The following is a 27,906-nucleotide window of genomic DNA, read 5'->3' as shown; positions in this document are numbered from 1 at the left end:
CATCATTGGCCTCTGAACATACTAGAACAGAAGTCAGAAAACATATTTTAAAGAGGTTTCCTGACCTCAGAGGGAAGCATGGCCAGTTGCTCTCTGAGCCTATTTTGATCCTGCAAGTTCCTGCTCTACTCTAGCAGCTCGTTTGCTAGCAACCTGTTTGATTCAAATCCTTTAAAAGAAAATTAATTTAAGCTAATGTAAGAGATACTCCCAAGTTAAAGGCAGTATCAGGAAATAGGACTTTAAATGCTGTTAATCCATGTGGTAAAGTGAGTCACAGTCTGCCTACTAAGGAGGTGCTGGAGAGCAAAAGGCTCTCTGCTGTCCCCTTCTCTCAGGAAGGCCAGTGGGGGAGCCATTTACAAGTTCTTACCAGAGTACACTGCTTCCCAACATGCTGTCTTTAAATGCTGAAGATTTATTAAAGCAAAGCAAAACACTGCCAGACAGATATTACTAGAAATACTTTTATTTGAATTAGGACAATAGAAAGTATCACAGCAAAAATTACAGAAACTTGCAATAGAATGTAACTTGGGCTAGTTATTAGTAAATGAGAAGTAGTAGAAGATATTCTTGATTTTACCAAGTGATTTGTTAGTCCTGTAACAGAATAATTGACCAAGTCAGCCAAACACACCCCTTGCTGGTATCTTTTGAACAGACAGTAGATTAACAACTCAGGTAGTCCACTAAATTGGTATCTGGTAACACCTTCCAAACTGAAACAGTAAAGGCAGCATTTCCCCAACACTTAAGATACAACTTGGGGAATTGAAATAACACTAGGAAGTTAAAAAAAAATTCCATCTCATTCTGAATAGGTTTAACCTGGATTTCAGCCCACAGCTGTTGCCTGTGGATCTGATAGAAAATGGGTGATCATTACGTCTGGACACAGTAACTCCCTACACACACACATACACACAGCGTCCCTAGGACACAAGAGCCATCAAGGCCCTTGTCATGTGCAGGCACAGAAGCCCTAGACTAACAACAAAATTACCGGGGCCCTGGAATCCTGGGACTACACTGAGCCCCTTCTTAGTGGTGGATGGGGAGCAGAGGATTTAGGGTAAGGAACGTACATTTTTAAAAAAACTTTGGCAAATAAGTATACAAATTACTATTTCTTGTCACTTTTATAAGGAAATATAATTCTACCTCTTGAATAGATATTCTATCTTATTTGACTTCCCTCTCAAACACTTAAATGGAGGACAGACGTAAAATAGAGGTGGACAAAAACCTCCTACCTGTAGTAATAGATAATTTATTATTTTTCACCTCTATTTAAAAAGCATATAAAATGTGTAGTCTATCACTGACATCCCCAAGATACTGCTTGTAATAGAGGTTTGGGAGCAACATGACTAATTTTTTAAAAAGTCAGGCCTATATATATGTAATTCCTTTACAATAAACTATGTATCAGACCCCTGACAAAATATTAGCTAAAGCAAATTTCATTGCTCCTCTCAACCTTAATATATTCATAGAGATATTAAATCAGTATAGTAGTAAGCCAAGAAGTATGGGGCCCAATAATTCACAGAGGTGATTTTTTCCTAAAATACTGTAATTAGCTGTATGTCAACTTTTTTCTTATAAATTCTTGGTTTAAAAAACAGAGATTCAAGGATAAACAAAGCTATAAAATACTATTACAAGAACTCACAATCTCATTTGAAGATACAGGTTTTCTTTAGCCTACAATGAGTTTGCCAGTTGTAGCACGATTGTTCTATTCCAAAGGGTAATGAAGGGTGTTTAAGGACCAGACACAAGACCCAAATTTAGAGTCCAATTCATGACATGAAGGGGTAAATTACTGTTTATGGTGTTAGGATAAAAGAAATTTTAAATGCTATTTTTAGACGTATCTTCATAATCTTAGTTGATATTTTGAGGCGAACAGGAAAATTAAAGAAATACATTTTGAAATAAAAATACAGGACTCTGGTTATGCAGTTCTTTCGGATTACAGAAAGAAACCCTCATAGATCTACAGGAATAGATTATTGACTTATTCAAACCTCACCACGAAGTAGTAAAGTTACCTTGTGAGTCTGGAGGACTCTTAAGAGTTATGAATTACTGTAGAAACATTTAACTCTTAAATTAAGCTGCCACAGCCCTACCTTCACATTGTTTGGTTGGTTTGGTGGATGGGTGGACAAAACAAGAGAAGGTAGGTGTCCTGTATCTCCTTAAAGAGATACAATTTATGAATAGTACTCTTTCTAATTATGATATAATACAGAATGGTCTGCCACGTCTGCTCTAATGGGCGACAGCCCCTGTAATACCTAAGCTTGGATGGATGTGGGGAAGCATCAACAAGCAGTTAATAAAGTGCCCACTGTGCACCTAGAACTAGGCTTGTTGCTATGGGGAAACAGAAAAGTCTGGAGACACGTAAGGATTCTGTCTCCAAAAGCATAAAGTACAGTTTAAAATTCCTTATTATTTCTTATTAAAAAACAGAAATTCTAAATATTATGTTGGTATTATCTCAGAATCCTTTCTTTGGTCTGTATTCTTTCCAAGAAAGGCAGTTTAATTGGGGCTTTTACAACTGGCAGATACTGCTAACATACTCAAAAACTAAACTCCAGCAATATAGTGATTGGTAGCTACTGAAACTGGTTCTGCAAATCACAAGCTACTTGGGGAAAAGGCATTACATAAATGCTAACTCATAACAGGTAAGTGAAGAAAACAGCTTTAAATGCTCAGGTCCTATTTGGTGACATTTTGTCAAAGCTTAGATTCCCTAAAGTAAGCCTTATTAAGTTTACTAACGACTTTTATATCTTACTAAACTTAATTTTGAAGATATTACCAAGTGCTGCCAAATCATTTCTGAGAACATAATTACAACTCTTTCTTTTATAGGAATTTACAGAAAGCCAATCAGTTAAATTTGCAGGGGCTCTATCAGTGAACTGCTTGACTGCAGACCACCCCTCCCAGGTACAGCCTTTTAACACACACTACCCCTCCCAAGTGTAACCCCCAGCGAGAAGGGTGAACTCAGGAAGAACATCTCCACCATGAGACTCTAGGTTGTGCAAATGGAAAGATTTGGACAAGACCTCACATCTAAGCCTTAGGAACTTCCAAATTTCACGTTGCCATTAACTAAAGGAAAATGATACCTTTATCAAGCAAGTGTTTACTCAGAAAGACTTCATTTTACATGTTTGTAGAAACATATACTAAGAGGTGGGAGTAAATATGTTTGTAATTTCTAAGAGCAAATGGCTTTTATTCTGAATGAATTGGCCACTTTGCCCACACCACACAGGCTATGATTTAAACAAACACACCATACAACATGGACAGTCACAGCATTTTTAGCCCTCCATCAATATCCAACCTGTACAAAATGGGCAGAGGGGTCAAATCTTGAACAGATACTACAAGTCTATATAGCTCTGAAGTAGGGAAGTCCTGTGTCTTACTAAGACACAAAATGTTTAAGGAAATTGCTAACTTGATAGGTTAATATTCTCTGAAACAGTTTCTTAGGCAATTCTATTGTGTCTTCAATGTATATTATCTGAAACTTCATAAAACTGGTGAACCACACAAACCAGAGCATATTATTTTTGCATTTGTATAACTTAATGCACCCTAGTGGGTGATTTTATAATGGCCAAGCTTGCAGAAGTTGTAAAGCAACTTTATATTTACAAATACTTTAAAATAATAATTTATTCACTCGTATCAAATCTGTGAGCACTCAAAATTATACCCATTTCACAGATAATGGACTAGACATAAGACAAAAGGCCTATAAATAAATTCAGAGCAAGAATATGAATTCATTGTCTTTAAACCTCCAGTCCTCGTAAATTCTCCTTTCTTCCATCTTTTCTAATTAAGCAAAGTGACATATTTGAACACTCTTTCAAGATTTCCTCACTAATCAACCATCAATTCTTAAGACAAAGACTAACAAAGAAAACTACGCGAAGTTCCACAGCAAGTTAACAGAAATAGAAACCTCAGCAACATCATTTCATAATTAGGCTGCTTTGGTTGCAACCTTATTCTGGGGTTTGGTGCACACAGCTGTGTAAAGACAGAGGTTTCAGACAGAAACAGACCTAATGCTGAGAGAAGCAAGAGTTGGAAATCACTCCAACATATGGTTCATTTTCAAGGTTCAAAACGAGTTCCTAACTGGGAAGTGCCAGAGATAGGAATTTTAAATGAAAACTAAGCAAGATATGGGAAAGTAGTTGCTCAAATTATGATCATCTGATTGTACCACTTCAATGTCCTGTGGTATATCCCACTTTATTTAACATCAAAATGAACAGGTGGTAAGAATTCTGTCACAAACCAGTATGAACAGATAAACTGTATACCAATTAGTTTAATCCAGATTCTTAAGATACACTTCTTTCTGCTATCTATAATGTATGGCTCCCAAAAATAGAGATATCATGTACTTTTTAGTGTACTGGTGTAAATTAAATTATATGGATTATAAAAACACCAATTCCCCTTAAAAAGGAGCTTATTTACTGGGGGAAATGGCTACTTTTTAAATTTTGGTGAGAAAGTAGGAAAAAAAAGAGTATTAAAATAATCCAGGCAGACAGGATATAATAGAATATTCCCTAAACTAAAGATATCTCAAGTTAAAAAGCATCAGAAATAAAAATTCTTATTTTAAACATAAATAAAACATTTTCATATAAATATATTCTTAAATTTGAAAGTAAGCCCAAATTTTGTTGTAAAATAGATTCTGTAACAGGGAGTCAAGAATTCTGAGTAAATGAACATCATAATTTGCGTTGTTTTTGAATCTGACTTTTAAATTAGTTTTTCTCTTTCTTAGTAAAAATCATACTCTATTAAGAATTTGGATTCTATTTTGATCTCTAACAAGTCAAATTACCTTTTTTTTATGATATCTAAAATATCATAAAAACAGCATTATTTACTTAACAGTAGTTATAAAATATAAGAGCGAAATAAATATTTGCTAAACATTTCAATTTAGTTACTAAAATTCAGATATTTTTCTGATAAAAAAACATTGCATGTAATTTTTTCTATCAGTTTTATCCACTTTATTGACTTTTTAATTATCAATAAAGTTCACTTGGAGAGTAACTCAGAAAATAACTTCTGTGGTGGTTTTGAACTGAAATTTTTAACCCCAAAATGTTATCCAGAGCCTTTTTGGGCAACAATGGAATCTAGGTATAAATAGAAATTCACAGTCCCTTGAACAACTAACTGTACTTCCACCTATAATGCAATGAACTTCTTAGGCAGGCAAAGTCCCTGTTCACATAACTGCAACCCCATTTCAGCATGGAATCAAGAGAAAAAAAAAAGTGTATGTATTAACATTAAACCATTTGTTGAATGTTAGGTTCCCACAGAAATATTTGCTGTGTATTTTTAAAATCACTTCTCAAGGTTAGTTCTTCATCTAAGGACTGTTCTTGTACTTTGATTATCTTTCATAATGAGATGCTTCATTTCAAGTTACTTGTTGGAGTTGCTACCAGTGAACACTGTCATATATACCTCCAGTTCAAGATATATCAGTGTAATACTTAATTTCAGTTATAAATAATACATATATAAAACAAATAGGGCTGCCATTATTTGTATACTGCAACAAATACACAAGAATGAATACAAATTATTTTTCATAAAAATACAATTTCTAGTCAGTTTAGGAGATTTCCAAACTATGAGGATATTAAATACTTAAAACACCAGACAGTCTCTGTTATAGAATGCCAGTCAGGTAAGATATGAAAAAGATTCTTTATTGGTAGCCATATACAGCTGACTATACCATCTCTGTGTTTTCTTGCTATTTAAGAAAAAATACAGAACCTGGACATTTAAAACATTATTAATGCAATAATCACTAAATTTTCATAAATTTATTTAAATCACTAACTTTGTTAAAAACTGCCAAAGTCATGATGAATACAATTATTGCAGCTACATCATTTGAAAAAGTAATATAAATTATGCTGCTGAAGACAAAAAACATTAAAACACATAAACATCACAATATAACAAGGCAGTAACTTATAACTAATGTGAAAAATTAAATTTAAAAAGTTGTATTAGAGAAACTGGGAATATTTCACTTTAGCAAACAATCTATACATCTCCAACTTCTATGATAACAGTATACAATAAAATATTTTAATGACATTCAAATGCTTCCTTTACACAAATAATATTGTCAATACTAACAAAAGTGATGCCCTTAACCATGAACTGCTCTAATTGTGGTTTAAAAATGTTTTCTTTACTTCATTTTACATTTTAGTTATCAGTGAGCATTACATATTAATCAGTTCTGTGTGGACAAATAGGATCCTAGTCAAAATACTGTTCTTCAAAAGTAATGTACATCATATTGCTTGAAACTAACAACCATATAAAATTGGTAATCATTTATCTAAACATCAATTATGAAAGACAATCAGCATATATTCAGGCAGAGTGTTGAGTTCATGATGGTTTATTTACAATAAAAGTACTTTTACTGATGCTAACATGATATATAGGTTTCTATGTCAATTACTACAGTTTCTCAAAGTTATAAAAATATTATATAAAATACTACAGGCTTCAGATGATATAATTTCATGTGGTTCTGACACTAGCAGCTGAAAAGTGTTTATAATTTAAAAATAAATAAACTATAGAGGTAAACCAGTTACAAAACAGCAGAGGACTGCAACAGTCACAAGAGTGAAAAGAATTGCTTAGTTACACAATAGCTAACAAAACGGTGAAGCAGTTGGATCAAAAGTTTTAAAAACCTCTTTCAGAGATTTATCATCAGTTTCTCTACTGGGATCATTATCTGGATTGGGGCTCACCTGTCCCGGCTGCCGTGGCTGCCTTGGATCGCTGTACTGGGGTCTAATTAAGCCTGTTAATGCCTGGATAGGGAGGCTGTGCACTGCTGGGGCCTGAGCCATGCCGGAACTCCTGAGGCTATCTCCCTGTGGGTCAGCTGGCCCATCAGCAGTCTCTTCCACATTTGCAGTGGTTTTCTGTGGCAGGATTGCTTTTCCAGGAGAAGAAGGCTCATTTATGTCACTACTTTTTAAACCATCACTGTTTTTCTGGTTCTCTGCATTCTCTGTTGCTAGCTCTGATGCAGACACTGACCCATGCTCCCTGGGGTCATACAAACTAATACCACTAAGAACTGAACTTGGAGTTCCCAGTAAAAGGCCAGCTGAAGAGAGTTTCGGAGCATATGGAGGCAATGCCCCAGGACCAGAATTGCCAGTTATGGCCCCTGAGGGCTGTGAGGGCCTGGGGTTTGATCTGGCTAACTGAGGGGCACCCTTTGATGTATGTGAATCCTTCATAACCGTCACTTGATGAGACTCTGTATTGTGCAGTCTGTGAAGTCTAGGATCAAAATTTTTTTGGAGCCTCGGGTCTCCTAATTTACTTCCTGAACCATGTAAATCTCCAAATTGTTCAACGTGGCCTTCCCTGTTTGTGTTCATTTTGGCTTTCACTGCTAATTTTGACTCAAGGGGCACTGTGTTTTGATGAAGGTCGCTTTTTGTATTCAATAACCTATTGAGTCTCTGGTCAGCTATAAGAGGGGGCAGAGGTAAATTGATTGAAGATACTGGGTCAGGTTTAGGTAAAGGGACTGGAAGTAAGTCTTCTGGAGCCCACACAATATGTTTTGCAAAGTTGGGTTTGGTTAGGATAATATCCATTTTAATGTGACTGAATTGTCTCAATTGTGACCTTGGATCTTGGAGTACTACACCAGGGGAAGAATCCAAAGGTATTAAGAAAGCTTTTTCTCTCAGTTCTCTTTCTGCATCTTCATCATCATCATCTCCTCTTTTGTGTTTGACATTAGTGCCAGCACTTGCATGATGTAAATCAGACTTCGCTCCCCCAGAAGAGCTAACATGACCACTTCCATTCCCTCTCAGTTTCCTGGGATCCCATGCAAGTCTACGGTCCAGTGGGGCAGACTCAGAAGACTTCCTAATGTCTTGCCTTTGGATAGTCCTAAGTCTAGGGTCAACAATTTGGTTCCCTTTATTTTTCTCTTTAGCAAGTCTCGGATCAGTGGGAGTGCTGAGCTCTGTAGAAGGCTGTTGCTGATTCCTTAAAGTTTCTGTTTGTTTCTGTAATGTTCTCAGTATTGACTTGACACTGCTTCCTTCTTCCTCTTCACTACTGGAATACCAGTTAACAGTATCATCTAAATGCAGACAAAAACTTACTGTAAAGAATGAAGCATTCATGTTTGGTTTTAATTAAGATAAGAACACCACATGCTATTTCTGAAATAAGTGTAGCGTAACCAAGAAAATGCCTCATGAAAAAGCCAGAATTTCAACACTGGAACAAGATAAGATGTGGGATGACAATTACCAATTCAGTTACTATACTCTGTAAAGTAAGAGGCATGGTATTACTACACGTGCAATGTCCTTCAGTTAGGATCTTTCATTCTGAGTGGCCAAAGGGAAATCAGAAACGTGTAGTATGACAGGGCTGGGGAAGAAGGGAAAATACCCTTGGGAAGGAATGCTAAAATTTGGATCTCTTTAATTCAAGTGATCTTTAAGCTTCATAGCTCTGGATTTTATCAAGATAACAAGGGAGAGACATAAAAAAAATCTGCAAAGAAAAAAATGCTAATATTGATAGTTAAGGAAGCAATGGGAACTGAACAAATGAAGGAAGAGGCAGAGAATTCATTTACACTTTATTATGTTTTTAGATGTTTGACCTATGTGAATATATTAGCTAATCAAATATTAAAAATATTAAATTAAAACTAACAAATAAAACTAACATCCTAAAATTTATATACTTTAACATCATGAGAACATGTGGGACCTTACTCCTAAAGCCTATCTAACCTCAGTGTGTTAGACACGTTAAGAAGCTTAATTGTCACAGGTCTTCTCTCTGGTAGAGTGGGAGAAACTGTAAATTGATGCTCCAGGAGGGTGTGTCTCCTTTCTCTCCATTAAAACATCCATAGGTTGACCCTGAATTAGCTACATACATTCGCGCGCACACACACACACACACACACACACACACACACAAACCCTAGACTATTTTAGATCGATAGAATATTGTAGATACTCTCATTTTCACTTCATCTCACTGCTCACTAAGGTATTTCTATTACATGGAACTTTAATGGGAACAGAGTAGTGCTTACAAAACAAGCATTGGGCTTTGGGTGGGGATTTGGTTTAAAATAGTACATACCATATCATACTGGAAAAAAGATTTACTTGGATCTTGGTATCTGCAAAAACCACTTTTAGACACTAGATCTCTTTTCTCCTTTGGCCTCCAGGAAGTCTGGGGCTCAGCCTGTGATTCATTTTTGCCTGTTTCAGTTATTTCAGAGTCCAGAGTGCTAACCATGTTTCAATTATTTCAAATATTTCTGCATACCATTTCATTCCTCATCGAATTTGTTCCTTAATCCAAATTGGTAAGATGATCCAAATCTGATCCTAATAGATAGGATGCTATTTTATTTTCACTTTCATATCAATATACTTTATAAACAGTCTTAAAAACAGTCTTAAATCCTTTTTGTTACGAGAATGAATATAGAAGAAGGAAAGTAGAAAAGTACAGATAGGCCAATAGGAAGTAGATATTAGATAGGAGATGATAGCTTTTTATCAGCTTTTTATCATAGAACCGACAAAATGTATAAAGGCATTAAACTTTATAAAAATGAACACGAAAAAACTCTAGCTGTTCAAGAATATTTCCTATATACAGAGAAAACAACCCCCTTAAATACCACCAATTATATATTATAGCACAAAATTTTCTATCATCTAGAAAAGTTGTAATTTTCTTGTTTATGAAAATATAAAGTTTCATAAGACTTCATATAAAGATTACCATTAAAACAGCTGTTTCTTAAAATTAAGTTTTAGCACTTAAAGGAGTAAACATATATCATACACGAAATAAACCTATTAGGAATCTTTTATTTCCCTGTGATGTTAAATAAATGAAGAGAATATTACCTTCTTTGAATATGTACCAAATAATGTTCAAAGAGTAGCTTGTAACTACCTAGTGTTACCTAGTTTTACATAGTTACTTCCAAATTTTATATTTAAGAGTGGCCAAACATATCAATTTAGTAATTCATTAGAACTGGGTGCTTTAAATTTTTCTCTCTTTAACTGAATTAACTAATTGCTGTAGACTTATTGATACCAAAAACACTAAAGTAAAACTAGTGTCTCCACATTATCTTTTAAATTAACAATAATATTCATTAATAATATACCAGAATCTGAAATATATAGCTGATACCCATAAAAAGTTCTCTAATAACTGAATCATTTTGAACTTGAGCTAGAAGTAAAAATTCCTGAACTGGAAGGTGTCCTGCTTCTGTTCTACTTCTTTTATTCCAAATAAAGAAGACTTAATTGCAAGTCTGCTTGACCAGGCCTCACACTCTAGCCTCAGATCTATTCACTGCTTCAAGGTAAACCCTTTGCAATTAATTACTAATGGCACTGGAAACCACAATCAATCCCAAGAAGACAGAAGCTACAAGGTAAATTGGAAATAGAATAAATAGTCCAGAGCAACTCAGTTTTCAAAGTCTAACCTATTCAAGACCATTCAGGAACTGAGTGATCCAAACAGGTAAGATGCTATCATAACAACGAACACACCTTCTTCCTTGCTTGGCGCCCTTTGAAGCTGGGTGCTGCTTGGCTCTTCATCTTGGTACTTCTGAGTAAGTCGGACAAAAAGAGCTCTCTGCACTGCAGGGAGCAGACCCGGAGTGGGCAGGGGGCTGGGGCCTGTCCTGTTGCTGCCATCAGACCCACTCCCGTGGTCAGGTGAGTCTTGAACTATGGGAGGCTGATGCGGGGCAAATTCACCAGGCCACATTCCATCTACATACATAACATGGAAAGAGACAGGCAGTGATTGAGCACATAATACTACAGAGTACCACTGTAAGTTACAAGAAACTGAAGCTCTAATACAATCACATTTGATTATCAAATTATTATGTGATTGTAAATGTTTTTAAAAGTTATCTGAAGTTCTATTGTTACAAATGTTTGGTCAAATTTAAAACATATCTTAAGATTTCAATTCCGTCATATTTTACTTAGCTTTACTTAAAACATATATTCTTACCATGCTTTTAATGTAAAATAGGACTCTGCTTACTTAAAATGATAAGTTATTTCAAAAGGTCAACTTACCACCAGAGTTACTGGGTGGCTGAAAAGTATGTACGGCATGCTGTGAATAGTAATTATCATAAAACTCAGCTGGGTTCTGTAAGGACTCATAATTGGTGCTGAGCTGCACTTCACCAGTACTTTGCATGTGTGCTGAACCCGGACAACAGTGATTCTCTCCAGGCACTTTCACCATGTGCTCTGGAAAGCCTGGGCAATGGTAAGCACCACTCATACTTGGTGGTGTCAAAGGTATGTCTGGTTGAACAAGTACTCCAGCTTGACCATGAGGGTCTACAACTGGTGGACCAGGCGGCAATGGTGGGCTCTGTGACATTGGGAGACCAGGAGGTCCTGCACAGGGATGATGCCCAGGGGAGCCTAGGTGCATCACAGGACTATGGTGTCCCTGAGACATATTAGGTCCAGGACCTGGACTTGACCCAGAACTATAGATATGTTGAGGATGTGGGCTGCTATCCTGAAATTGTGGTCCTGGTGGTGAGGCACTGTTATAAAATGCTGGTGGCCTGTAGACAAAAAGAATAATATTTCTTAGTTCAAAGAAAAGAGACAAACAAGAATGTTACATTTCTAAATAGAGACTGGTTAAGTGTTGGTTTCTATATCAGAATAGAATACTATGTTTTTAAGAAGCAACTGATTCCACATTATCTGTAAGTGGAAACACCAACATATGTATCTTGCTTTCAGTTTAACCCACAGTTTTCTTAATTGCTGCTTACTATCAGCTATTCTAGAACTTATTTCCTGATAGTTTGAAAAATACAGAAAAGTACAAAGATAAATAAGAATCACTTCTAATCCCCTCACCCAGCAATAAATTTGATTAGTTTTCCTCTAGTCCTTTTTTAAAGCATATGCAGATCTTTTTTGTAACAAAATTTATATTATACTATACAAACATATACAACTTTTCAATTTCTAATTAGTTATTGCTGGCATATAAAAACACTTTTTGAATGTTGCTCTTCTTTCTGGACACCTTATTAATTTAACTACTATTTCCAATAGTTTATCAGTTGATTCTTTTAGGTTTACTGAGGGAAACTGACCAAATGTTTGCCTCTCCATTTAAAATCTTTATATCTAATCTCTGTCTTTTTACATTGACTAAGATCTGATCTACAATATTAGCTCAACAGTGGACACACTTGTCTTCTTGACAGAAGATATAATGGCTCACATTAATTGTGATGCTTGCTATGGATTTCTTGTTCCTTTTTTTGCTGATATCTCATTGCTTCCCTGAGTGTTCAGGGTTAAGAGAATAACCAACTGTGGGATTTAGAACACAGGCACACAGACCCTGTGAGATGGACAACAGGACTGGAATGGTGGTGTTAGAAAACACAAATCTGGATCCCCCTTACTCAGAAGTTTTCCTCTAACAGCTCAGGAAATATTTCTCCAAAAGAACCAAATATACTGAGGACTTTTACCCACATTGAAGATACAATCAACAGCAATGCAGCCTCATAACAAGGTGGGAGGAATGTCAGTGTGGAGAGGTTTCTGGAGCTGCATTAAGAGTTCCATAGAGAAAAGCACTGATAGCAGGCAGTAGACTGGCTAGGGACAAAGAGGAAATGGGAAGCAGCAATAGGGGTGCATGCCAGATAGCTGCTTTTTCTACCTAAGTTTAATTACATGATTAACATGGAATACAAATTAGTTTCTCATTAAGAATTTTTAGGGGGGAAAAAGCCATCATTTTTATAAGTTTTAACTTACTTCTTCCCAATCTTATGTGCTAAATCCATAGTAGGTTTTACAACTATTTCAAAAAGAGATGGAATTTTCTTGAAATCATCAGAGAGCTCTGTCTGAAAATCATCTTCAGGATCAGAAAAGGGAAAATGCTCTGGTGGGGTTGGCAGAAGCCCAACTCCGGGAGGTGGTTTGGGAAGAGGAGTTATGCCACGCCTTCTAAGTTCTTCTAATTCTCTTTCATCTTCATTTATGGATTCTTCTTCAGTATTCAACACCTAAAAAATAATTGACAAAGATTATTATTTAAAAACAAGCTTTCTTCCCCACTTAAAACTAGGAAGACTTCAGTAAACTAGTTTTGTTAATAGAAAATATAGTATTAAAGTTGAAATGGCTCAGAGATAGCTATCTCATTTTTGATGAACAGAATGAGGTTCAGAGAGGTAAAGAATATTTTTACCAAAATTAATTTACCAAAGTAAATTTTCTCTTTTAATGGCAGAATAGGAATAAGAATAAAATATTCTTAATTCCTAGTCTAATAATTCTGCTTTTCTAACATATTATATTTATAGAATAAAACATAAAATAACAAACCCTTGATTTTTCAAGAGTTTTATAAAATATGATCTATATATGAACTATAAACATGACTCTGGTCAAATGAATCTATAGACAGACCTAACAAATAATCAAGGTACAAAAACATTACTCACTTTGTCCAAAAGTTTCTTTGTTTCTTTAGTCAGATCATCATGTGAAAATTTACACTTATCTCCTTGATAACATTTTGCTCCACTATGATAGAACTTGCATGGAAATTCATGTAAACAAAAATATTAAGGAACACACCAAATAAAACCAAACTTTAATATTTTAAAGCCAAAAAGCATAATTGCACTGAATTAGTAAGACTGTATTATTTACTACATATTGTATTAAATTATATATAATCATGTTATATAATACAGATCTAACTTTCTTATATTATTACTTAAACAATTCTTATTTTAAGATTAAATATTTTAATTATGCAGCAAAACATTCAAAATTTTTAAATCTTATTCCATTAAACTAGAAAATTATTTTTTAAAGAAAAAGTATTTATAATTATAAAAATACTATAGTATTTTAATTACATAAGCCCTGTTAATTTCCAGTAAAATATTACACAAAACAAATTTTGTAGCAAGAGTTTGTATTTGTGGAGAAAATAAAGGTGCTAGATATGTCATGTTAAAGTCAAATATCCCAACATGAAAACTACAGGCTAACCTTTTGGATTTTGGAGATAAACATCTTAAAAAAATATTAAATCCAGAAGTATAACAAAAAATATACTATTTTCAGGTGGTTTGTGTCCAGAAAATTCCTGGGTGGCTTTATGAAATTTATTACTGTAATCATCACATTGATAAGATCATGAGAGAAAAACTATGCTCATCTCAGCAGACGTAAAAGGCAACTGATAAAATTCAAAATCCTTTTTTGATTTAAAAAACTCATAGTAAAATAAAGATATACTTACTTAACTTCATTTTTTTAAAAAACTATCTTAAAATTACAGCCACAAGCCAAAGCAAAACGGCACTGCCATTACAACATGTATTAATGTCTGCTACAAACATTGTTAGCTAAACATTATCTGGCAATGTAGCCAAAACCATTAAAATTAGATAAGAGGCATTAAATATCATGAAAGAAGTAAAATTATCATTACTTACAAATGGCATGACTAATGAGTAAAACATAAGAATAGACTGAAAGCCTTTAGAAACAATTCAATAGTGTCTGATTTCTAAAGAAATATACCAAATCTTTAAAATTTTTACTTTTTCTTAAGTAAGACAAATTATTTTAACATTTTGATAGAGGAAGATTATTTGCCTTACAAAAATATCACACTATTATAGAGGGGAATAGCACAACGTATAATATTTGTACAGAAGTAGAACTGTGCACATAAGGAAATTAAGAAACTAGTTAAAGGTGCCATTTTAAATCAGTGAAAGTGAGACAATTAATTAACCATGTGAAAAAAACAAGATTCTTACTGCACATCATACTTTAAAATAGAATCCATATGAACTAAAGATGTCAATGTTAAATAAAAAATACAACCTTTACAATCATAGCTGGATCATTATTTTTGTAAAAAATTATGTGCAAAATTTATGACACATATATACATCCACTCACACATAGATACTTCAGCATAAAAAAATATCTGAAAGACTCAGACTTCATGCCATTTTGTTGGCATGGATATCCCTCAAGAGTGAGACCACTTAGGATTAAAAAAAAAGTTAGTTTGAAAACTATCAAACATATACCAAAGTAGAGAGAATAAAAAATGAGCCCCTTCATGCTGGCCATGTAGATTCAATAATTTTCATCATATGGTGATTTTTAAGATCTATACCAGTCCTAAAATACAGTGAAATGCCAGTTGGGTGGTGAGGGGTAGGGGAGGCAGGAGTAAAATTTCAATGTATAGATTTCCAAAGGAAGAAGTAAGCAAGAATATACTGTGTTTAATCATTGGGTGGTAAGATTTGGCAAGACTTTGATTTTATCGTTTTCAGTTATGATAATTTGTTACTCTTGAACCTAAGTAGAAATACAGTCTCTTGGAATACTTATAAGCTGAGTATATTAAATATAAAGTATCTTTATTTCAGTGTTTTTTCCCAAAGGAAAGTTATTTAATTTCCTTAAAGAATAAAACTCAGTTTTGAGTTTTATTTTTTGAAGTACAAAAGTACAAAAGCTGACTAGACTTGGTTTAAGTATTATTTTAAATTTAAAACCAAACTAGGCTTTCTAGGTTGTACTTACAATTTTTAAAACCTCAATGATGCTTTAAAACCTCAGTATTTTGGTTAACATATTTTAATAAAGGATATTATGCATATAAATGCAGTTCTCTCCTTTGGTACAATACCCTTGTAAATAAAATTTGCAGATCTCTTTTCTCTTCTCCAACTCTGCATCATGATCAAATTTACATTGATCTCCCTGTTTACAAAAAAGAAAAGAAAGTAGAGGGAAAAAAGGAAACAATTGAAGTGAATTTTCTCTATGGTGTTTCAGGGTGGAACTATGGTCTTTTCTTCAGTCTTTAAATAATAAGCTAATAATAATTCAAACAATCCCGCAGAATTCTTGCCCGAGGAAGTGGACGTGTCTGTGTGGGGAGGCAGCACCCGTAAGCATGACCTCACTTGGGTTCACCAGCACTCACGATTTCTAGCATAGCTACTTAACTTCTTGGTTTGGCCATGTTTAAAATGGGGATAACACTAACTACTTCATAGGGTCACTGTAAAGATTAAAACACTTAATATTAGTAATCCCTTTGAGCAGTACTTGCCACACAATCAGCATTATGTTTGTTAAATAAAATCTGACTTCAACAAAGCTCTGTTGTACAGCATATCCATGCAAGACACATTCTGAAGAACTAGTTTTACTACAACTATTTGAAAAATGAAACTAAGCACCCCCCAAAAAGACTTTAAATTTTAAAGATTATTTTGGAAGTTAAAATATGATACCCCTAGAAACTTACCTTAATACATCTCCCTTCCAGAAAGTATTTACAGATTTGTTTTCCTTTGTGTTCCACTGTGTGCTGATTAATAAATTCCTGAGTCATAACCTTCCATTTTTTCCCTGGTTTACTATACTGAAAGAAAAAGAAATTAGAGTGCAACATATGAAATATTAAGTAGGTATTAAAATGTATAGTCAAATGGATCTGGAAAGCAGTATACAAATTAACTATTTAAAGTGGTCAAGACTGGACACTCTGATGCTATTCATTTATTTGGAGAGTGATACCATTCTAACAAACTGCTTATTGCTACCAGTGGTTACAAAGAAACTTTTTTCTATTTTAAGAAGGATGCATAACTATATTTGTAAAAATAAAATTATGAAAAGCTTGAAAATTAACAATAATACTCAGTTTTGGCAAAGGTACAATAAAATATTCACTCTCACGTTTGTTGATAGGTATGTTATAAAAGATTTAAGATATCTATATTGTTTGACTCAGAACTGCACTTTTCAGGATTATTCTGAAGGAATTGTCAGGGAGGTACACAAAGATTAATTCACAAAAATAAATACTGCAGAATTATTTACACAGCAAAACAAAACCAACCGACCAACCAACCTAGAAACACTCTACACATCCCAAGTTAGGAGGCTGGTCAAATACATTATAATACATTTAGGTGGTAGACTATTAATGCAATTATTCAAAAATCATGGGATGGAAAGACAATTTAGGGACACAGGGATTTGTTCACAGTGCTTTACTAAGTGAAAAACTGATCCCAATTTTATGATAATAAAGAAAAAGAAAAAAGACTAAAAGGATATAACCCAATATTCAATAATGTATGTCTCTAGACAGATCTCTAAAAAAACCGAGATTTTTTTGCATGTGCTTTCTTTAGGCAAAAAAAATTCAGGGAGGATGTAGTACCTTAAATTTTTTTTTTTTTGAGAGGGCATCTCTCATATTTATTGATCAAATGGTTGTTAACAACAATAAAATTCCCTTTAATTTTTAAGTTTAAAAAAATTAAGAAAAATTAGTGTATGGTACCTTAATTCTTCTCAGTCCCCTATTCAACTTTTGCTATGAGTGTAAGGCTAAGAAGCAAGATAGTGCAATACTCAGTCAGCAGAGGACCCCATTGTGAGTCTATGAGGCAATGCTGTTCTTCAAGCACCTGGCATGCACTGCGCATCAACACATCGAAGAAGTGCAAGGACTATCTGCTTTTCTCATTTGATTTCAGTGTCCCCCCCTTCCCTCAATTTGCTGGGAGAAGGAGAACAAAGCACAACCTACTGAAAATAAATGAACACTTGAGGCAATAAATAGTGAGACTTAAATCAGATCCTCAGCACTCACAGCTGAAATAAAAGTTTTATTATAAGAATTTTGAAGAAAAGTACAAAATACCAAGAAAACAGATAATCCCAGAGGTTTTTTTAAAAAAATGTAAGTATACCCAATTTGCCACAACGAAACTACTTAAACTACACTCTGATAGGATCATTTAAAATGTCTTAAATCTATATAAATTTGACTCACAAACATTTTCTGTTTCTAGGCTCATTTAGAACAAGTAGGTAGAGATAAATGGTTAACTCACATGTGCCTCTGTACAAAGAATTGTGGCTACAATAAAACAGGTAGCCAAAGACAGTGCATTATACAAAGTCAATGAGCCAACTTGAGGAACATGATTGAAATTACAAGTATTAGGTCATCACCAAAAACACCCTGAAAAATGCACCAAATTGTACCTGAGTTTCATTAATAACTCACTCTTTCTATGTTACCTTCTAATGATATGTCTCATTCTTTTAATAGAGGATTTGGGGGAGTTGTTTCATTTTTTAGATTGAAATGACTAGAAAGTATCTCAGTACCTGTAACTATGGGAATCCTGATCAAGGTATTATAGAAAATACAAAGCAATTTTAACAATAAAATTTTGGATAAAACAAAGTGCTAAGATATCTGACCTTTTAACTTTGAACCTATAAAAGAAACACAAATGTCCTCTACTCTTAAGATCTCTGTAAGTGTTAATACCACAGAAGTAATCTAGTTCATCATGTTCATTGGACAAATGGGAAAACTGAAGATGAATTAGTAATTTGCCAAAGGTCACATGGTGAATTAGCAGTCAGGATAGAACTTTTTGCACTGTATCATACTATCTCTAAGAAAATACAATTCAAGAAAGAGGGAGAGAAGAAAGATAGAGAGAGGAAAACTAAACTACCTGCTTGGTCATTTAAAATTTTATTTACTCTAAAGATGTGTTATATTGGTATAAGAAACAAGAGCATAAAATTTTCTTTAAATATATAAGAAAGAGGAAATGAAAGGATCTACCAGAAAAAATATGTATTTACAGAAAATTTAAAGCTACTATAAAGACAAAAAACTTTAAGAGTTTTATGGGCAAACAGAATAAAAGTTCTTAATACCCGTCAAAAGTTTGCTTGTTCTGTGACTGCCCTTGAGTTTTCAAGAAAATTCGTGTGGACATACAGGTATCCCTGAATTTATCTGGCCTTTGGGGGATCTTATACTCCCTGAAAAGGCCAGGTTGGAAGCGGACCTATGCTAGCTACTCTAGCACGTTCAGTCTACCTCGGGTGGGCCTCCCCCTGCCACTCCTGAACTGGAGCTGCTTCCCTGGGCTCTGGCACTCTCCTGGTTGTTTCTGGAATCATAAGAAGAAATCTCTCATGACAGCCAGTGAACTGACACAGTTGATAACATATTTAATCTTGATAAACAAAAGGAAAAATATTCTAAATTTGATGAATGCAAAAGAAAGAATTTATCTGATTTAGTATTACATGGTAAAGAATCTTTTAGTTGCATCCCAGATCTGTAAACATCTGAAATGTTAGTCCTTGAAGGGGTCCTTAAAGTTAATTTTATACTATATGCTCGTTTTACAAATTAAGCAAATTGCAGCTCAGAGACAGACAGTAACTTGCTCAAAGCCACACTTTCTTGGAAGCTATTTCTTTTTTCAGCTATAGCGTGTAAATAGGAGAAGGCTTACTTAGAAAGCATTCATATTAATTTGTTCTAGGGAAAGCAGAACATTCTAGAGGTGTCAGGAAGATGGACAGGCAGGTTATAATCACTCAGAAATTCTAGGCTTGTTTCCAAAGCTGCTATTCCATGGAACAATGAATGGTTCAGTGAATGTTAATAGATGTGTGGGGGTAAAACAGAGTTCAAGTAAATTTTGAAAATGTCGGATTGAAAAAAATAAAACAGGCTTCTTTATGCCTAACCTGCTAGCGCCTTTAATACATTCATGTTGACTGAAAATCCCCACAAGTAGTGTGGGTGCAACTTAATTCTCAAATAATTACTACTATCAAACAAATGTAATTTGTTAGACAAATTATGGTATATATATTTAATTGAATAGAATGTAGGCATTAAGAGCTACTCACTAATGTAAGAATGAATGAGATAAAATTCATAGTTAAGTGCTGGGTTTCACAAATTTATTTGGACCTGAACTTCCTTTCTTAGGTCACACCTATTAACATCTCCCTAATAGTATACTGAGGAATATATATTAAGAAATCTTTGTCTATTATCTTTAAACTCAGAGATCAGATTGACATCAATTCTTTTCAAATTACAATATACTATTATCCCTTTGCTCTCACTCAAGGTTGCAGTTTTAAATAACCCATCCTTGCTCTGAATGACTCATTTAAATCTTGCTGGAATACAGGAATTGGACCACACTAATCCAGAGAGCTTCTACAGGGCTGAAAAGTACGTTCAGAGTTCAATTCAATTCAGTATATATTTATTCAATACCTACTATACAGAAGATATATATATAAGTTCATCTTTCCAACCACTTATATCCCCTTTTCTTCTCTTCAATGCTTTCAATTCTATTAAGTTAATTTACCACTATAGTATCTCCGTTGTTGGCCCTGCTACATACTGAGCTATTAGAATATTATTGCCATTTGCATCTGGGGTAAATGACTCCCCAGGAAGGGGAGGAAAATACAATAGAGAACTAATAGAGTGTACATTTCTGCTTTCAGACATAACTATTTTATTTTGAGATGATTTCAAACATACTGATTTTACTTCGATGTCACCTAAATTTACATTTCTAGATTAACATCATGACTAATTAAAACAACAATTCTTTCTTGGGAATTTGTACTCATTTGATCTAAGCTGGAAATTTTTTATTTACTACAAAAGTAGCATTAAAACCACAATGCTTTCCAGTACAGCATGGAGAAGACAAGTAATGACTCTATAGCATCTTACTACGCTGATGGACAGTGACTGCAATGTGGGGGGAGGTGAGGACTTGATAATATGGATGAATGTTGAAACCACAATGTTGTTCATGTGAAACCTTCATAAGATAGTATACCAATGGTACTTTAATTTTTAAAAAAATCAATCACAATGCTTTCTTTGCAGCCGAACAGGTTAAAAGATGGAAAAGCTTCTCTCATCATATATACATTCTCAGTACCTCTTGAAAGTCATCCATTCCTGAAAAAATATTAGGCCCTTTATTGGCTCTTCCCCCACGGTCTTTGCGTTTGATTTTCTTCGGCAAACCACGTCCACGACCAACATTAAAACTTTTAACCCTCTGTTCAATACCTAAAAAAGTTAAAATGTACTTCAAATATTATAGAAAGACAAGAGACCTGTCAATCTATTAGTTTATAGGAACAGCATATTTTACATAGTCTATAATGTACAGTGCACTCTTTTTTTTCCTTTCTAGATTCAATGAACAATACTAATTAAATTTTTGCATTTTACTGCCTGAGTACTGCTTAAACTATTCTGTTTCTTAAGGATGTTAACAAGGTAAGGAGGGCAAGAACAGGAATAGCATTGGTAGGGATTTGGAGAAATTGGCATTTTCACATGCTGGCAGGGGTGTTATAAATTAATACATTGTCTTTTTGGATGTCAACTTGTTACACAGTTCAAAAATCTTCAAATGTGTGTGTATGTCTTTTGACTAAATGCTACATTTCAGAATTTATTCTTTTTTTTAAATGTTTACATTATTCAGAATTTATTCTTAAGAAAAAATGTTTGCCAAGATGTTTTCTGAGATATATATAAATATTCAGGGTTAATCTCGGAATTTGAAAAAAAGGGGCAATTTAAATTTCAAAGAATTACTATCAAATAAGCCTAACCATCTGTTGGACATATTATGGTATATCTATTTAAACTGAATAGAATGTAGGTATTAAAAGCTACTCATTAACATAAGAATATCTGAGATACAATTCATAGTTAGGGGGGAAAAAAATAACTTCCAACAACACATACAGTTTTTCATTAAAAATAATCATCAGAAAAATTCTGGAAAAACGTACCTTGGAAATATGAATACTAATTACCTCTGAGTGTAGGGATTCAAATTATTTTTATCTTTGATCTTCACTGGGTTAACTTTTCTACAGAGAAATATTTTCTGCATTTGACCATATATAACTTTCATAATTTAAGGGGAAAAATTAATGTCAAAAATAAAACGTCATATTCAACTCTTTAACAGAAAAACAGGAAGATCTTGAAAGAAAAAACCCCGGGTGGGAAGGGAAGAGCAAGGCCTCTTCATGCTCTCCTTACCCCACAAGGGGAATGACCTCACACCACTATGTCTAGACTGCAGGAAGAAATGTACTAATTACAATAGCATATGCAGAAACAAATTCCTTTCTCTTTAGTTCATCAAAACTCAGATTAATATTTCTCAAAGGACTTTTTCTAGCAAATGAAGAAAAACAAAGACATAGAAATAACTAAATTACTCGTATCTGTCTTTTTTTTCAACAATAATTAAAAGATAGTTACATAGGGCTTTGTGCTCACTGCTTCACCTCCACCTCATCTTGATTCAGTTCTCCTGAAGCACCCACACTGACTAGACAATTCTTAAGATTGATTTGCCCCGTATGTGACCCATAATTTCTATGGCAACTTGCCCTGGTTTTTGCAGGGACCATGTGCCTCAAGATAGCAATGAATGTAAATGATCACTCCAGAAATTTCTTTAGATTATGTTTTTATTTCCAATCTTGAAGGATGTCCATAACCCTAAGTGCAGATACACTTCAATAGCAAAGTTGATTACCATATTTCAGAGCCTAATAAAATAATAGCTTCCCAGCATTCTGTCCTTAACAGTCTAAAACATAAAACAATATATAGAGTAACAGAGAGAACTGAAAAATGTACATTACTATTTCAGGATACTGAGGTATAGAGGGGAGAGGGAAGTGTAACAAGAAAAGTATCTTACATTTTTATATACTCTTAAAATACTAGGGTATCTTTCTAAATCAAGATATCATACAGATTGAAATACTTATAGATTTTTTTCCTCAAGGTCTACAAAATAAAGAAAAACAAATTCAGGAACCATAAGAATAAGCTGTTCATGAGAAAGGACTAAGAAATTTAAGTTTTTACTCCATAGCTACCTACCTGTTTTAATAAAGTTCTTATATTCAAAACAGATTGACAATTTCAAACTTACCTTGCTGAATTCCTTTCATTCTTTGTTTTTTCCCTGTTTCTTTGGAAAATGATGATCCTAAAGCAGTATTTGAGGTTTCTTTAGCTTGTCTGTAGTGTTTCAGCTGGTTGGCAAAATCTTCCTCTGTTTCATGACCATAGGTACCAAAGCTGTCATCGCCGTAGGTACCAAAGCTGTCATCACCATAGGGGCCGAAGTTGTCATCATCGTAGGGAATGAAGTTGTCATCACTGTAGGTACTGTACTCACCATACTCCTTACTTTTACATTTTTTGTTATGTTGACTCTTCTTTGATGCCATGTAGCTTCCTGATATATGTCCATGCTAAGTGAAAATGGACAATCATTATCAGGATTTTTCAATAATACATAGGAATTGACAGTAGCACAGGACATCTTTTTTTCCCCCAGAAAGTTGCAAGATAGAAGGGAAAAAGATACTTACTAGTTTTGCTCCTGGTAGGTACTCATCTATGTCACTCTTTAACTTCAAAAGCTAAATGCTACTCTGACATAATGGTTATTAAACTTTATAACATTCATAGATCCTTGCTGGTAAGTATGTTTTGTTCATTTTTTGTTTTCCATGTCCCATGTCTTTTGTTTTCTATGTTCCATGTCTCAATATTTGAATACATAGGAATACTTAAAATCCACACCATCATACATGAATTTCTTCTCCAAAAAACTGAAAAGGTCTTTTTGAAAATAAGGAAAAGATAGTAAAATACCTTGGGAAGGGACAGAAAAAATGTATATTTACTTAACACTGAAAAATTCCCAAATGACATGTTTAAGCATGTTATATTTAATAAAAAACTGTATGTGTAGGAAATTTTATAAAAAGAAAATTTTTATCTGAGGTTTAATAAGAAAACCAGAGATTACCCTAAAAGTAAAAAACATCTAATGAATAAATTGCTCATTAGGAACTGCTCATTACAGTATATATTATTAATTTCATTAATTTACAAAACGATATGAACACAAAGAGTACACTTTAGTCCTAGAATTTGATTTAATGTGATGTATTTGAGTTTATCTCTATTCAATAAAATATTTTTATTAGTTATATCATTTCTGTCAATTTTTTTATAAGCAAGAAAGAAAAAGTACACAAATTCAATTTGAGGATCTAGAAAAACCCAGACCATGATTCATCTTCACCTCAGTGTAGTACATTTTAAATGCAATATAAAAATGCTGCCTGGGCAGAATACCAACATGACAGTCTGTATTTTTAATAAAAGTCAGAGAATTATTAACATCTTTTCAGTAATTATAAAATAGAAAAAAATATATAACTTAAAACAATCAAGAAAATCAATTGGCTCATCAATTTTAAATTTTGAAGAAAGTGTATTAGATTACTGACTTGGTTTTAAGCAGTATTTTTTTATTGAGGTATATAAATTAAAATGCACAAATCTTAATGTAAGCTCAGTGAATTCTGAAGTGTGTATATACTCATATAACCATCACCCAGATGAAACATTCTCAATAATTTTTCCTCCTTCAACTATTTCACCCATTTCCTCAACCCCTTCCCCTACGGTGACCAGCAATCTATTCTCTGTGTTTAGGAGTCTATTTCTATTTTGTTTGTTTAGTTGTTTGTTTTTCAGATTTTACATACAAGTGAAATCATACGGTATTTGTCTCTCTGACATTTCACTTAGCGTAATATCCTCGAGGTCCATTCATGTTGCCACAAATGGCAAGATTTCATTCATTTCTATGGCTGAGTAATATTCCATTGTATATATAACATCATCTTTATCCATTCATCTATGAATGGACATTTAGTTTGCTTCCACATTATGACCATCTTAAATAATGCTGTGATAAACAGGGGTGACTATATATATCTAATCAAATTAATGATTTTGTTTTCTTGGGGTAAATTTCCAGAAGTGGAATTACTCGGTCATCTACTTTTAGTTTCCTAAGAAAACTCAGTACTTCAATATTTTTAAAGTTATAAACTGTTCTCAATCTAACATTTCAGAAAGTCAAGAGGAGATATACAACTGTAGCCAAAAGGCAGTGTTTTTGACATTTTTTAATAAAGTCACTAATAAAACAAAAATTGCTTAGATTAAGTTGAGATTAATTAGTTGAGTGTTCCTACATTTCCTTTTATAAAAAAAGTGAGTATATTAATGCTTCCATGATATATTTCAATGCTTTATGACTGAAAGATTACTCTTTAATAAGAATAAATTTCCTCTACAAATTAGATGCCTGTCATAAAATTTTATTTTAATATTTCAATATTTTAATATTAGTAATTACAATTATTAAAATTAGTTATTTTTAAATTAACATTAAAACTTTAATATTTTTAAATATTTTTAATTCTTAATATTAATTCAATCCTCTGATTTTTCACAGCCTTTACAAAAATAATTTCCATATTCTTACTTCTTAAAATAGAATTATCCCAAAGTTTTCTATTTATCCCCTCCCTATTTTTCCCAACTGCCAGTATTCCTAATAACCTTCTAATGATGAAAACCTCCCACCCCAGGGCTCATTCTGCAGGAAAAGACACTAATGTGGCTAGATGAGCTGAGGAGTTCAGTGTTTGGATAAGAGGACCACCTGTGTGGTCAGCTCTCCCAGAAGCACTAAGTGGGTGACAGTTACAGAGTAGTCCTGTCTCTGGGGGACTATCTCCTATGCCTCTCATGTTCGTCATTTAGAATGAGCAAACACATACCAGCAAGGATAAAGCAAGCATTTTTTAAAGTCCTCCTGAAAGAAGATCAAAAAAATGGAAAAGACTATAAATTCTACCAAAGGATATAGTTTCTCTGATCACTTTTCTGATTACTAGGAATACACATGGCTAGAATGTCTGTGGGGGCAGATGGGGTTTCTGTAAAACAAACTGGCCCTGTGCAATCACTGTAACCATGAAATAAGGGAACAGGAGGCCCTGAACAAGGATGAGGTAAAGGGAAGATAAGTCCTCTAATTTAATAGCTAGAAGTTAATACTATTCTATTTTGGACCAGTAATTGTAGAAGTTATACAACAGACACCTGTTATCTAAGAAAATAAGATTTTTAGGATGTATTTAGGGTATTTTTTAAATCTCAGTGAGTTAACTTTAAATAAAACACATGTGGAGGAAATGGTACTGACTTTCTTTTCTCCTAATAGCAGACTAGGTAATTCAGGCCAGTCCTCCTACACAACATAGAAAAGACAGACAACGTAGAAAAGACAGACAGCGTAGAAAAGACAGACAGCTGAAAATCCTAGGAAATGAGCAGCACTTGGAGCAGTTTTTGTTCTGAAAGCATCAGCCATCATGAAAAGCTGAAAGGTTCAACAGCACTATTGACTACCACAATCTATGGGAACAAAAGGGGAAGTCCAGAATCTGGAAAAAGTGGAAGACTTATGAACTGGGTCTGCCAATTTGTCCAGAATCTCAAAATGTGAATCAAAGGCTACAGGCCTATCTTAAATCATCTGGATGGCCCAGAAAAGTTGCAAATCCTGAAATTGAAATAGTTTGTAAGGATCACTAAGAATCTGGCAGGGCAGGTGAAAAATTCTCTCTGGAAGAAATAAACATGATCCTAAGCCTCAAATGGTTTCTACAAAATGCATTATATTTTGCAAATACAATACTCAGCAGACAATATAAAACAAAACAAACTATCAGGAGATAAGACCACCTAACAGAGAACCAGCAAAAGCAACAGGTGATAAAAACATGTACTTCAGATACTACATTGGAACTTAGGTGACACAGATTTTAAAATATTTGTGCTTGTGGAGAAGACAAGTAATGACTCTATAGCATCTTACTATACTGATGGACAGTGATTGCAATGGGGTGGTGGGGAGACTTGATAATATGGGTGAATGTTGAAACCACAATGTTGCTCATGTAAAACCTTTATAAGATTGTATATCAATGATACCTTAATTAAAAAAAGGAAAACGCTGATATATATCTGTGCTTGCTCTTTTCAGGCAAAAGATGAGAATTTCAACAGAGAACTGGAAACTATAAAAATAACTGAAGATTTCAAAAAGAATCAAATTTCTAGATGTGAAAAACACAAACACTAAAATTAAGAACTTAATAGAGAAGATGAGGGAGAAAAGGATGAAGCAAAGCATATGCAATAAAAAGTGAACAATTGCGGACTCTGGGTAAAAGACATATAGGAGTTCTTTTTACCATTATTGCAACTTTTAAGTCATTATGACAAAAGTTATTAAAAATAAGAGTGCAACAATTTCTTAACATATAAAAGCTGAAATAATTTATTGAGAGCAAACCTTCACTACAAGAAATGCTGAATAAAGACTAAATGAAGTACTTCAGGTTTAAAGAAGTATTTGAAACACCAGATTGAAACTCAGATCTACACAAAGGAATGAAAAGTGATGGAAATGAAATGTGGGTAAATATAAAATATCAACGTTTTCCTTTTCTTAATTTCTTTAACTGACTTTTTGAAACAAAAACAATTACATTGTATCTGTACATATGATAGTGAGTAGAATGACAGTAAGTAACTACAATTTTAAGAAAACATGAGTGACTTAAAACAAATGCATTATTGTTCATACCTACAAATTGATCCTGTCCTTAGAGGGCTACGTAAAATACTTCTGCCACTGTTTAAATGTTCTGTACCTCCTCTTCTGGTGGCAGCTTATAAATCTCATTACTTGATATTTTCAAATGACTTAGTACCTGAAATAGTAATGTCCATTCTGAGCATTTGGAAAAGTCTCCAAATGACTTTTGACTATTTATAAAAAATAAA

At 33.7% G+C, this 27,906-nt stretch overlaps 1 protein-coding gene across 1 annotated transcript in view; it reads right to left on the bottom strand.

Annotated features, from left to right (window-relative positions):
• Nucleotides 1-451: 451 nt before the first annotated feature.
• The window catches only part of ZC3H6 (zinc finger CCCH-type containing 6), an 81,488-nt gene continuing 54,033 nt past the window's right edge, over nucleotides 452-27,906 (bottom strand). The window contains exons 4-12 of the mRNA XM_036905051.2: nucleotides 23,108-23,432; nucleotides 21,071-21,204; nucleotides 16,561-16,677; nucleotides 15,896-16,007; nucleotides 13,706-13,815; nucleotides 13,011-13,264; nucleotides 11,277-11,785; nucleotides 10,731-10,958; nucleotides 452-8,251 (exon numbers count right to left, since the gene is read on the bottom strand). Of these exons, the coding sequence (XP_036760946.2) occupies nucleotides 6,783-8,251; nucleotides 10,731-10,958; nucleotides 11,277-11,785; nucleotides 13,011-13,264; nucleotides 13,706-13,815; nucleotides 15,896-16,007; nucleotides 16,561-16,677; nucleotides 21,071-21,204; nucleotides 23,108-23,432 (3,258 nt within the window). The 3' untranslated portion in view covers nucleotides 452-6,782. The remainder of the gene's footprint in view (nucleotides 8,252-10,730; nucleotides 10,959-11,276; nucleotides 11,786-13,010; nucleotides 13,265-13,705; nucleotides 13,816-15,895; nucleotides 16,008-16,560; nucleotides 16,678-21,070; nucleotides 21,205-23,107; nucleotides 23,433-27,906) is intronic.

The sequence above is a fragment of the Manis pentadactyla genome, chromosome 2 (genome assembly GCF_030020395.1).
Source record: "Manis pentadactyla isolate mManPen7 chromosome 2, mManPen7.hap1, whole genome shotgun sequence".
Lineage (NCBI taxonomy): Eukaryota > Metazoa > Chordata > Mammalia > Pholidota > Manidae > Manis > Manis pentadactyla.
Note: the sequence above shows the minus strand (reverse complement) of the source record. Positions and strands in the feature narration are given on the sequence as shown.